Source organism: Hippocampus zosterae, chromosome 15, assembly GCF_025434085.1.
Source record: "Hippocampus zosterae strain Florida chromosome 15, ASM2543408v3, whole genome shotgun sequence".
NCBI lineage: Eukaryota > Metazoa > Chordata > Actinopteri > Syngnathiformes > Syngnathidae > Hippocampus > Hippocampus zosterae.
Window position 1 is genome coordinate 4,907,361 of NC_067465.1, and position 12,992 is coordinate 4,920,352.

At 45.6% G+C, this 12,992-nt stretch overlaps 3 protein-coding genes across 7 annotated transcripts in view; 1 reads left to right on the forward strand and 2 right to left on the reverse strand.

The window, feature by feature from the left end:
• Positions 1–12,992, forward strand: part of dis3l2 (DIS3 like 3'-5' exoribonuclease 2) — a 129,251-nt gene that overhangs the window by 78,505 nt on the left and 37,754 nt on the right. The gene's annotated exons all lie outside the window — the stretch shown is intronic.
• On the reverse strand, positions 1,039–8,617 carry LOC127616496 (annexin A13-like). Of its 2 annotated transcripts, none has more exons than XM_052088113.1 (12): positions 8,501–8,617; positions 7,568–7,765; positions 5,331–5,406; positions 4,870–4,964; positions 4,622–4,789; positions 4,338–4,371; positions 3,908–3,987; positions 3,405–3,473; positions 2,642–2,743; positions 2,487–2,562; positions 2,253–2,365; positions 1,039–2,080 (listed from the first exon to the last, which is right to left on the reverse strand). In XM_052088113.1, the coding sequence occupies exons 2-12, from the start codon at positions 7,580–7,582 to the stop codon at positions 1,961–1,963; spliced, it is 948 nt and encodes a 315-aa protein (XP_051944073.1). In that variant the 5' UTR covers positions 7,583–7,765; positions 8,501–8,617; the 3' UTR covers positions 1,039–1,960. The 2 variants fall into 2 exon arrangements, with proteins under 2 accessions (XP_051944073.1, XP_051944072.1); XM_052088112.1 differs by having other exon boundaries at positions 4,622–4,792; positions 8,501–8,616.
• Positions 9,680–12,992, reverse strand: part of LOC127616485 (probable G-protein coupled receptor 158) — a 28,073-nt gene continuing 24,760 nt past the window's right edge. The window contains exons 11-13 of the mRNA XM_052088094.1: positions 12,451–12,694; positions 11,516–12,072; positions 9,680–11,440 (exon numbers count right to left, since the gene is read on the reverse strand). Coding sequence (XP_051944054.1) covers positions 10,487–11,440; positions 11,516–12,072; positions 12,451–12,694 — 1,755 coding nt within the window. The 3' untranslated portion in view covers positions 9,680–10,486. The remainder of the gene's footprint in view (positions 11,441–11,515; positions 12,073–12,450; positions 12,695–12,992) is intronic.

Genomic DNA, 12,992 nt, shown 5'->3' on the forward strand with positions numbered 1-12,992 from the left:
ACCCCCAGTGGCCCTCCGACAAACCTCCTCTTTCCCCCTAGGCTCAAATGCTTATGAAAACCAGTAGAGCATTTGATGTGCAGCGACTTGTGAAAAACCCTAACTCGTCATCACAAATATACGATCGTCCTAACTTTAGTCTGAAGACCTGTTCACTTTGTGATTCCTCGACATGGCGTTGGGTAGAAGTGAAAAATATAAAGGCTGTACAGATATTTCATTCCATATACATACCTACAGCTGAGGACTTATGGCAGCTCGAGAGCAGACTGGAAAGTCTAACATGACAGAGACTGACTTTCACCCCTCTCCTCTTCTGCTGATCGTTGCCACATCTTGAAAGCAGGTCACATTACGCTGCAGATGCCTCTGATGTGATGTCACATTCAATAGCATATTAGAAGCTGGGAAAATGGGGAGGGGGCCTGGGGGGCATTGAAATAAATGTTTGGTGGGGTTTTCAGAAGATTAAACGATCAAACTGGTCATGATTTATGATGTCACACGAACACACGCATAAGGTGTTTTGCTGCCATCTTGTGGTCAGTTTTTGCCCCTGCAACTGTAAAACCACAATTAAAAGGCACATACAGTATTAGAGAAACCTGTTCTTTGTTTTGCACCCAAATAGTTGGGTGTCAAGAAAGTCTGCCCACCCAAGAAGAGAAAAATTAAACTACCAGGTCAATCTGCAGTTATCTGTCCATATCTGAAAATATGTTTGTGAGTGAGCATTATGACGTAGCCGTGTGATTAATTTGATAATAACCGCCCCTACAAACTACAGTTTAAAAAAAAGGTAATAAACTAGGCTGACCTGGTTCCAGAGTGAAAACCAAACTTTGCCATGGCTCTATCAAGTCAAAATCAAAAGTTTAGCAGAGCTGCAGTGTTAGCGCTGCCTGGCGTTAGCTAACAGTGCTACCAGCATTGGCCCCCCCCAAGAATAATGTTTGGCTAAACTCAGTGACGTGGGTTTGGGATACATTTTGTGTTCCGTGCCACACTGCTACATTAACAGACCATTAAACAACTTGAGATATTTTGCTCCGTTTTTATTTCTGTTTTGCACTTTCCATGTCAATAGAATACACCGTGACACAGTCTCTTATAGTAGCCACTTTCATTTGGATAACATATGCTTGATACATACTTTAGACTTCAGTGAGAGCAATGGTCTTGTTCAGTGTTGCCTTACCAGCAGTGTCCAACCATCCTAAAAGCACAAATTCTCCAGTGTTGTTAGTGCCTCAAATTAGAAAGTGAGCAACGATATGAAAACTGTCATTGTGTACCATTGCGAAATCAAGTCATACAACAGCAATTTGTTAACTATGATTAAAGAGCTGAATAAAACTTGAGAATTCACAACACGGTGCAGCTAAACAGTTTAAGTGAAGTTAGTGCCGATTTCACGTGGGCAGTCGACACTTGTGTCAAGTGTTGCGGCAGAAATTAATTTGCGTGCCTATGAAAGACATCTTTGAGGCAAAATGCGCTACGTTTATAATGCAGCTAGTTTTTTTTTTTTTTTACACAGATGGTGAGACAGTGTGTTGTGTTTAAACTGCAAACAACACAGACAGTACTTACGAATACAAGAATGGTATGTATAGTTTATGTAAATATATTAAAGTTCCTATTCTCCTTCAAAGTTGCCAAAAGCTAGTTGTTGAATCCATGAAGATTAACGGCAGTATGAAACTTTCCACTGAATGTCATCAGATTGGAGACGCACTAAATGGCAGTTAACGTGTGGCAACATTTTGCCTTTTGGTCCTCGCCGCAAAGACGCGCGAGACTGTCAGCGGACATCAAGCTAATACAGAGTACAGTACATGTTAAGACCAGTGATAATGACACACAGTGTATGAGGGGAAACGGGTGAGGTGCTTGGAGGAGGTAGAGAGGAAGACACCTAACTTTGTTAAATAAGGCTAGTAAGAGGAAGAAAAGTGTCTCAGTGCAGGATCTCCAGGAGGAGACGTTTGAAGTCCCCACCGCACTCGCCATCCAGGGCGTCTTTCAAGGTGACATCATACTTTTCCAGGTACATGTCCTTCACCGTCTCCAGGTCAATCTGGTGGACAAATGTGCCATCAACCCATAGCAGTAAAGCAACGAGTTGTACTGCTACACGACTATGCGTACTCACGTCGCCACAATGAAACATGAGCGCGACTCGACCGCGTCATCCGCATGCATCGAGACATAAACGCGGCCGACCAATATTTTCACACCAAAACACACACCTCAGAGCGACCGACAATCATGCGGATGAGCGTATCCTCGTCGGTGCCGAGTCCCTTCATAGCAGCATTGAGGCGTCGCGCGAAGTACAACTGAGGGTTCTTGGCGCACCGCACTATACAAAATGCACAATACGCATCTTGGGTAAGAAGACGTTGTCCGGTGTAAGATGGGTTTAAAAATATGCCGTTTGCAGTTTTATGTCTCATTAGACTGCACCTTGAAAACTCGCATACCTAGAGTGACGTAACAGTCCTTTAGAGTTCCTGTGGCCTCAGAGTCAATCGTGTCCAAAATATCGGTCCCCGACAGCTTCAATTGAAAGACAAAATGTGAACGCGTTAATGACAAAGTCAGATGCTGCTCCGGAATGAGTGCGCGCACCACTTACCGCCTCATAGGCTTTAAAAGTGGCCTGAAGCTGCATGTAGTTCCTGTGCGTGAGGATGTAGCTGAAGGTCGACTCATCCGTGCCAAACATGCCTTCTCCTGCCTGGTGGTTGCAATCAAACAAGAGCAGGAAACCGTTCATTTTCAATCTGGAGCTCATTAAACTCATTTGGCCGATATCGCTTGGAATTAAAAGCACTTTTTGGGGAGCTGGAGTGTGATCGGGGACAATGAAGCCTTCAAACGCCAAATAGCGCATGATGTCCATGAGCCGCTACGACTAAGATCTGTCAGCCGGATCCCAAATGGCACGTTCACTTCCCAACTAAGTGGTTCTCAATTTTTATTTTTTAATTTTTTTACATTAAGTAAAAAAAAAAAAAAAAAACCAAACATCATAAATAACTGTTCGGAAAAAATATACAAGTAGATCACGACTGACAAAATGAGTAGATTTCATGAAAGGAGAAAAGCAAAATACTACAAACGCATTCTGATGCAGCGACGACCGTTATAATCAAAAGAAGACTTTGGATCACCATAAAACTGAGCGTTATTAACTTCGGATGCGCAGCGAAGTGTAACGGAGCATTATTGCTCGCCGTGAATGTGACATTTCCATAAAGTCCTCCTGAACAAAAGCAGCAAGACCTGATCCGTCTTGGAAGAAAGGTTTACCAACCATCCTGAGCTCACGTGCGGGAAGACTAGAAGATAATCCATTCAGAGCGAGCCGCTTATTCTTAACGCGTTTCAAAACGTACCTCAAACAAAGACGCGGCGTCCTGTTCGGCTAAGCCCTCATCCACCTCGTAGCCCTCGTCTCTGCTCGCCTGCAGACAGATTTGATGACCAAGATCAAGAGATTTAGCGAGAAGACAGGGGGGGGGGGTGGCTTAAACAAATATTCACACGCATTTGGTGGGATCACAATCATCCGCAAGACATTATGAAAAGGCCCCATTTGGAAGCCGCGGGTCCGTAGCGAGTCCTTGGAACATAAAAGTCATGCTGCGTTTGTCATTTTTCACAAAGGGGAAGGAAACTGGCGGGAGCGTGAGAGGGACGGAAATGGCATGCGGGCATAACAATGACGCCGTGTGTCGCTCAATAGCCGAGTAGGCGAATAAAAGCCTGCAAAGCTATTGTCTGAACGTCATCTCATGGGGGCATTGATGCAATCCCGACGCTTCCTTCTGGTCCATTTTGAAACGTGATTTCAAAGTACGACTCCATGAGGGAGTGAAAGAGAATGAAACGCGTTCACCTGCAGGAGTGACATTAGGAGGTTCCTCACGTCGCCACTGGTGTCATCTTCGATGTCAGCTTCCAGGTCACGTTCATGCACTGAAAAGTGATCAATTACTCCTTGGACACTTTACGCTCGACAAACAAGAACGGCAACATCAAATGTTAACGTGGATTAAAACGAGCTTGAGAAAGCCACGAGTCTAAACGCTATGACTCCCAAAACATCCAATAATCATGATAAACAACATCAACATGCTTGTGGAAATATTTTTCCCCCTAATTGTGATACGTACACTTGTAGCAAGTCGGGATGGACATGTTCAATATCTTAGAAAGAAAACAAAACTAATCTTTTGGCTATAGCGTGCTTCGGAAAAAAACCCAAAAAATTCTTGACATTTGAATGGCCGAATATTTGTACAATTCAGCCAAGAAGAAGAGCTTACCCTGGGCATAGGCCTCTTTGTAACTGATAATGTCCTGTAAGGGGGGGAAAAAAATTGAGAGATGATTTAATCAGAAACAAGATGGCTGTCATGAGTCTACTCGAATGTTTTTGGAGAATGTCCTCGACGATTCTTTGTGGTGGGAATATTATAGCCGACTTGTAGACTCCGATCAAATTATTTGGCGGTGCGTCGGAAGCAAGCCGCCGCCTTCCGATTGCTTCTTGAAAATGTGCCACATCTTCTGCGCGATGCCGAAATGACTCGAGCGTATTTTGACAGACCTCGTTGGTGGCCGTGCACAGGATCTCCACCAGCACGGCTTCATCCGTGCCCGCCCCCTTCATGGCCTTCCCCAGCTCCTTGGCGAAGTAGACGTTGGGAGGGTCCAACATGGCCATGATGGCGTTCTCAAAGCTGCCGGTCAGCTCCTTTTTCAGGACCTCCTCCAACTCCTAAGCCAACAGGCATACTGTAAGGCACGACGCGGCGCTGCAACATGGAGGGCGGGACGACGAGGGCGGGCACTCACGTCGTCGTACTTCTCAAAGTAAGCCTGCTTGATCTCCAGACGTTGAACTGCCGAGCGATTGGCCAGGATTTGAATGATGGCTTCTTCATCCGTACCTGCAAGGAGGACATCGTGATTCGGGAACATGCAAGCTTGACACAGGAAGGCCTGAAGAAATAAAGATTCGAATCCTTTCGACGGCGATCAATTGTCCTTGATCATGTACCTCTTTTAAGACGTTCTTATATGCGCTTTGCGCCTCATAAACACAAGCAAGAAGCGATGTATCCGGTGTGGCGGGTAGCCCCGAGCCAAAACGGAATTCCCAACAGGAGCAAACAACTACTGAGCTAGCCTTGAAATGAACAAATTGTTCCATTTCTATTTTTTGCACTTCTGAACGTGTCAATTCTGAACCCGGTGGCCTAGAAGAAATCTGACATGCTTTAAAAAGAAATGAAGGTCTCAGGGAAAGTACTCACCTACACCTTTACATGCTTGTCGAATGGCCTTTATGTCAGCCGTAACATCAAAGTCCTCAAACGGGACGACGGTGGGCTAGAAAGAAGAAACGTAGAAAGGATCATGAAAATGTCTCACGTGCACTCTACGTTTAACTGTAAGGCAGGCATGTCCAAAGTCCGGCCCGGGGGCCAAATCCGGCCCGCGGTCGAATTTCATCCGGCCCTCGGCCCCTGTCATAAAATCAGTGCCGTCTGGCCCGCAGGTTGGGCGCAATGGAACACGTGTTGCATTGACTGAGGTCTCGTAGACTGGTGAGTGATGTTTCATAGAGTACTGCTTCCCTCTAGTGGCTAAATGAGTAATAGCATTCACTAAATGAGTAATAGCATTTAGACACTAGAGGGCATCACTCACGAGTTAACAAGACATCACTCCGTGTTTATATTGACTGATATGTCATATTTCAGGGCGGCCCGGTAGTCCAGTGATTAGCACGTCGGCTTCACAGTGCAGAGGTACCGGGTTCGATTCCAGCTTCGGCCTCCCTGTGTGGAGTTTGCATGTTCTCCCCGGGCCTGCGTGGGTTTTCTCCGGGTGCTCCGGTTTCCTCCCACATTCCAAAAATATGCATGGCAGGCTGATTGAACACTCGAAATTGTCCCTAGGTGTGAGTGTGAGTGCGAATGGTTGTTCGTCTCTGTGTGCCCTGCGATTGGCTGGCAACCGATTCAGGGTGTCCCCCGCCTACTGCCCGGAGACAGCTGGGATAGGCTCCAGCACCCCCCGCGACCCTAGTGAGGATCAAGCGGTTAGGAAGATGAATGAATGAATGAATGTCATATTTCAATTGATCCTTGCAGTTGTGGATATGTGTATTGCTTGTTCATTTCCCTGTTGTTCGAGTCAAAGGTTTTGTGACTATTGAAAAGTCATGGTGATACATTTTATGTTTCAAATCAATCAATTTGCACTCAGGAGACTTCTGTTTAAGAAAAAGTCAAGTGGATAAGCAGTTGCATGTGATACACCTGTTTCAAATGAACCAAAAGAAATTCTTAAGATTGTTGAAATTAAAATAAAAATGGAAATGTGAAACAGACTGGCTTACTAAAATTTGTTGAACAATATTGTTGTTCAATGTAAAGAATGTCAGCCAAGGTCGGCCCCCCGACATTTTACCACATAAAATCTGGCCCCCTTGGCAAAAAGTTTGGACACCCCTGCTGTAAGGTGTTTAAAAAAAACTTTTCATCGGGGCTTAGTTGTTATCACATCCCATTAATGTAAAGAAATTGTGCATTTACCGAGACAAAGCTCATTGAGAAAGATTCATGTCACAGTATTTCAAATACAGTATTGTTGTAATGCGCAGTGGTCCGGAATTGCATTTCATCATTATCTCATTTTCATGTTATTGGACAAAAGTTGTTGTTTTGTTTGTTTTTTTTTTTAAACGGGGCAAACACCTCTCAGCATGACTGCGTCAAATATAGTCCAGCATGATCATCTTTAAAAAGACAAATATGCCAACTTGTCAGGATGAGTTTATAGATAACACTTCCTTCCCAACATTGCCGCCTGCGAGAGTTTTTAAAGCGAGCCTTATGAGATTTTCTAATCCCATCTGAAACCGGACAAGGTCTGGTCACTGGGCGTGACATCCAGGCCGCTTGCAGTCTGGTGCAGCCTGTGCTTTGCTGAGTCATTGCCAGGCACACCCACCCAACTCCTCGCCGGTCACACAATGCAGCATTATCGATTAGTCCTCCTCACAAATTCCAAATGACTGCCACTTGCATTATTATGGTGGGCAACTCTCTGCATGTTCTCTTTGCAAGAAAGCAAGTCATCTTACTGCAACCATATGTTGTTACACAGTAGCTTAGAATCCAGGCCTGAGCCGTAAAGACTTACAAAAAATAAATGCAATACTCCAGATACCGATTCAAGGGTGGAGCACATATTGTCACCGACGGGAAAAAAAAATTGTTTCACTTTAAATACGCCGTCCAAAGTTTACAATTCGGGCCTGGTGGAAAGGTGCGTCGTTTGAAGGGAAATGACGGAAACGTCCGCAACAGCGCCCTCTTGAAAAGTACCAGAAAAGCCGACAATGTTTTGCCCCACGTACAGTACATTTGATCTGGACACTCCATCTTGAAAAAACATGCGCATAAGTCCCCAAAACCTGAAAAACATGACGTCCTCATTCTACTAGAAAACGGATAGTTGACATCTGACGACGTTTTCTTACCTGCACGTTCCCCATGATGGTACGGAGCAGTGTGTGTTTTTGCAAAAACACAACAAGAAAAGGTTATGAGTGTGTTGTGAGTGTGGAGGCTGTGATGAAGAAGATGATGATGATGATGCTGCTGAGGAGGAGGAGGAGGAGTGGCAGGTCCTGCAGAGAGGATCAGCCCTGTCCGGTTCCGCGGGTCTGACGTCACTACTACGCATTAATCGGGGTAGGAAACAAACAAAAAAAATGCAGCAGGCTTTATGCAGTTTTTGTCACATTCTGTTGTAAAAATGCAATGCAGCAAAATCAGACTATTACGGAGGAATTCGATGATGTGTGCTTGTTTTGTCGTTGCTGTATTTGCTGTGCGAGCGATGCAGTCGTTCTATTTTTCCACAAGATGGCAGTGTTGTACAGTACAGTACATCTAAAATATTCCGACACTGTTGCGTTGACGTGAAAAAAACTCAAATCTTCGTCTGAGTACTTGCTCAACAATTGGTTTGTTTTCCGTTTGCTGAGAATTGTATTCTGACTTGTTCAATAAAGATTTAAAAAAATACTTGCTCAACTTGCCTTTGAAAAGAAAGCGGCGTTAGACACTTTTACGACAAATTTACCTTGTAAAAAGAAAACAAAATATGAAGGAAAAGAATCACATTATGTCCTGGCAGAATATCGGCGAACAAGAACTGTCTAATGTGATTACTAACAGGAAAAAAAAGAAGTTGACGACTATCCAGACGTAAAAACACGGGTACAAACAGCACCCACCGAGGTTCGGTGTCAAACGAAGTATATTTTAGATTCCTCCTGTAATGTCATCCACCATATATTTATCCCGTGCGGGTATCGTAGGTTAGACGTCACAGTTTATTGCAGTCCTAATCACGATTTAGGCGAGAGTACAAACAGAATTAAGCATGAACAAATGGAGCTACTTACTCAACTGGAACAAGGAAAACGACAACGGTGAGCACCTAGCGAGCCAGCCGATTGGTTGAAGAGCACCTGGCAACACGCCTGATGGGAAGGACAGCAGGTGAGACTAATTACCTCAACCTCAATCAGTCACTTGAAAGTGACGCTAAAATAGATGCACAATAGCGCATTTTTAGGCCATAAAGAAAATAATCAGAGATAGCAAATGTACTCACATCGTACGAAATTTAAGTAGAAGTAGAGACTACGAAAAAAAAAAGTCATTAATAAGTGAGACAGGCCGGAGACCCGTGAGTTTGAATAGAAATATTTAATTCTGAATTGACAACAGTGTATTCATTGTATATACATGCAACACAATATGAATAGTCACAAAGAAATACTTTCCCATTTGTGCTTAAAGAGTCTGCAGCAATTTGGGAGTGAAAACCAAGAGGCATAAAATACTGGACAAAACATGTATTTAAGGGTTGATAGTAAAAAAAAAACAATGAGAAGTGAATGTTTGCCAAGTAAAAAAAAAAGGGTGTTGATGCATGTTCAGGAAAATACTTGTTACATCTGTGCTGTTTTCTGAAAGCTCGATGAAAAGAGAAGATCGGTTATGAAATTAGAAACGTTGAAACCGAACCGGAACGACATTAATATTACCACCGTTGCAACAAGTAAATCAATATACACCCAGAGACTCATTAGTTACCCCATGCGATGGCTTTTCCATTGTGCCGACGAATGGTAGGTATAAAGAATGGACAACAATATTCGGTCATTCCCATCTTCATCATCATGCTGTGAAGAAAGTATTTGGTCCGGATTCACATAGCTTCTATTTTATTTTATTTTTTTTGGTGCATTGTTAGTATCTAATATTTTTGCTCTTCAGGGAACGCGTGCATCAATATCAAACAACATGATTGGAAGAAGCATCCCCTGTTTTTGTGTATCAAAAATCTGAAAAAATACAAGTGAGAGATCCAAGTTCCCGTGTGTAAAAGAAGTGGAGGCATATGATGTGGAAAGGTAGCGCGGCGTGCAAACAAAGTATTTGCAGAACAAACTCTCATTCATAGCAACTTAGATGTTGCGTTGAAAGCAACGCAACATCTAAGTTATCAGCAACGCAACAGCATCAACAGCGTTGAAAGCAACGCAACAGCATCATGCAAATATTTGAATTGTCGATACCGTACAATTTACAAGTACTGACATAATTATTCATCAAACACATTTGCTGATGGGTCATACATTAATTCTTTGCTTCTATTGTTGGATTTATATTTAATCAAACCGTGTTTGAGTTTGCATCTGGTCGAGAAATATTCCATTCATTTTTATTGACGGAGTAATCGGACGGGTGGAAAAACAAGTGCGCTGCTGATGCAAAGAAATTTAAAGAAAAAAAAAGCCATAGCACTTTGACTAAATCCTCTCATTGCTCTAAATGTCTCCAATCTCATGCCGCGTTTCGGAATGGGAGACGTTTACTCAGGCATGGACAAAACAACCGATACACGCTGATGCAGTGTCATAACGGTCAAAAAAATTCAGGAGTCCAAAATGAAAACAAGAAAAACAAATGATGTCGCTGATATCATTTGCAGTGGAATGACAACGTATTGCTTCAAATGCCATTACCGTCAGCAACATCGGTTTTCTTCCGCATGACGATCAGATCCAGACCGAGTTGTCTTGGTAGGAATTTCGATCTGGCTCCAGCTCGTGCTTCCTACATTAAAATCAGTGCACCAAGTATTGGCAACCACCCCCCCACCCCCACACTCCACTAGCGACCGCGTTGTGTCAAAAATAAAATGGATTGTACACATCTCGATGTCGTTTTGGCAAATTGCCACCATTCTCAATGAAAAGTGCGAAAGCAGGACTTAGAAATGGCCGTGAACATCTTTTGGTTCCTCTCAGTCCAACGTTTGAAACTTGACTCGGTCGTGCTGTAAGTCTGTGACGACAATCAGTCAATGACGGCGGTCATCATGCTCTCTCTGCCGGGTCTTGGTCCTCAAAGTCCCAGGGGCACACGTCAGCCATCTTTGGAGCGCTACCGACCGCGGGTTTGTGAGACCGCTCTTTCTTCCTGTCGGTGGAAGTTTTAGTCTGACCAAAACTGCCGTCGGAGGCTTCGGTTTCACGTGCCCTCCTGACCTCTGCCCCCTCTGGGTCTTTGCTGGAGCTCCTCCTCCGCTCAGAGACCAGCCCGCCGCACTCGGCCGACTGGCTGACGCGCCTTCTCTCCGACGGCGGCTTTCCGGAGGAGCTGCGTCGTTCCCGGTTTTTCTCCCTGCCCTTCTCCTTCTCCGCTTTATGGTTGGATGAGCAGGAGCCTTTCCGTTTCTTCTTGTGCGCGGAAGGGCTGCTGCAGATCTTCTCCTGCTTGGGTGAGGGTGGGCTGTTGTAATCCCACGGGCAGATCTCCACCATCAAGGAGGGAGGCTGCAACAGGCTTCCCGTGGACTTGGAGTGGTCTGAGCGGAGTGCCTTGGGCTTACCGTCCGTCGGCGTGACGCTCTTTTTGCGGCGGATTCTTTCGGGGGAAATGGCCTCCGAAACGCCACCGAGCATGGGCTGCTCCTCAAAATCCCAGGGGCTCACATCCAGCTTGAGAGGCAGAGGTGACCTGGGTCCGCGGGCTTTCCTCGTTTCCCTGCTCTCCTCCCTCTCCCCCCCTCCTCTGTCCTTGGAGCGGCGTCTGTTTGAAGGAGACTGCCCCGTTTTCGGCCTCTGCTGAGACCGGCCGCATTTGCCGAGGCCCGAGCCCCCGCTCCCTCTTCGCACGGCGTCGCTTTCGTCCGGAGCGATGGACACGTGCTTCTGTGTCTTGGCTTCAGATGGTGTTTGAGGCTCTTCCGGCTCCCAGGGGCAAACTTCGGACACGTCGTACAAGTTCCTGCCGGTTTCGGAGCAAATGGATGGCTGGCTACCGCTCACCTAGAATCAAGCGAGAAAATGCGTTAGCGTGAATTGACCCAAAGAATCGCAGCAATTCATCCATTCATAAGGTACCTGCTGCTTCATGATGCCCATCTTCATATGCGTCTTGGAGTACTCCACGGACTGGCTGATGATCATTTTGGGAAAATGTTCCGGGGTCTCATCCACTTCTGACAACATCCTCCCCTCCGGGCCCTTGGCACCTTTTTTGCTGGCGTCCTCCACGCTCTGCGTCTTGTTGCCGAGCCCCGGCATCTTCTCCTTGGCGCTGGCGATCACACTGAGAGACTTCTGCATGATGGAGGTGCGCAGGTGCACCGGTTTCTTTTCGTGCGTTAAGTTGTGAACGCTCGCCGACTTCCAGAAGAGGGCAACCGACTCGGTGGACTTTGCCGGTTCCAGCTTGGAGGGCGGCGCGACCGGTTCCGGATGCTTTTTGCAATGCTTGCGGCCAATGAGGGAACCGAGTAGCGAACCCTCTCCGCCATTGCCCACCGGAGTCATTTTGTCGCCCGCCGCCGAGCCGCTTTGACTTCCACTTTCGTCATCTTGGTCGCAAACGTGATCGTAGCTCAGCGATTTCTGCAAGCTTGCGACTTTGTTCTTGAGTGAATCTTCTCGAGGTTTTCCTGAAGGGAGATTCGAATCTTTTGAGAGATTCTTGACCTTTGTGGAAAAATCTTGCTCTAACTTCAATGTGACGCAAGTCATAGGTTGATGTCAGGGGGTGTAACAAAATTGATTTGAATCAGAAAATCGGTTTTGAATTAAAAGACGCGTCCTCGAAATCCCTATCGAATCGTCACTTATTGGAAAGACGCACATCCGTGGTTGATATACCAGCAGCAAACCATTTTGTGGCTCTCAGCTGTAGGTTGCCCTTTCTCAGTCGAGACTGGAATATCCTGACAAGAATTGGATTTGAGATCTCGACGGCGCGCAGTTTTGCGAGTGAATTTTACACGCGCCGTTTACAGGATGCCCGCAAGGTCACTGTCAGATCTCACCGTGCTGATTGCTCTCCGGGTGGTTTCGTCTCAAAGTGCTGCGGTTGCTGCCATGCTCGCTGCCGTCTTCTCTGCTACACTGGCGATGTATGTGCATGGTCTCCGGGATCTCCGTGATCCTTTTCATCAGGGTGCGACCGAGGCCCTTTTTGGAATTGCGTTTCTTTTGGAGGTGAGGGTTGTTGGCCAGCATCTTCTTGCGTTTGTAGACTTCCAGCTGGGCGTAGAGTTTTTTCAACTCATCCTGAGAGAGGCAACTGTGGATCAATCTCAATTCATCTCTACGTGCACTACAGTGATTTCCCACGTTTTTTTTTACGATTGCAATGACTACCTTTTAAAAAGGGAAGAATATGTTTGTTTTTTCAGATCACTATGCGGATCCTAATATCTATGGAGTAAAAGCACCATTCAGTCGACAGTCCTCTATGACATGGTGTCAAACTTAAGGCCAGGGGGCCAGATCTGGCCCGCCACGTCATTTTATGTGGCCCACGAAATCAGATTAAACACGGCAACTTCCATAATGCTTTCTAAAATGT

What these genes read in the sequence shown, in the direction of transcription:
- LOC127616496 (XM_052088112.1), bottom strand. An exon ending in ACTTTGAGAAGTACGACGAC is followed by an intron (nt 4,793 to 4,869) that starts GTGAGTGCCCGC and finishes CTGTTGGCTTAG; the next exon opens with GAGTTGGAGGAGGTCCTGAA. An exon ending in TCCTAATGTCACTCCTGCAG is followed by an intron (nt 3,474 to 3,907) that starts GTGAACGCGTTT and finishes ATCTGTCTGCAG; the next exon opens with GCGAGCAGAGACGAGGGCTA.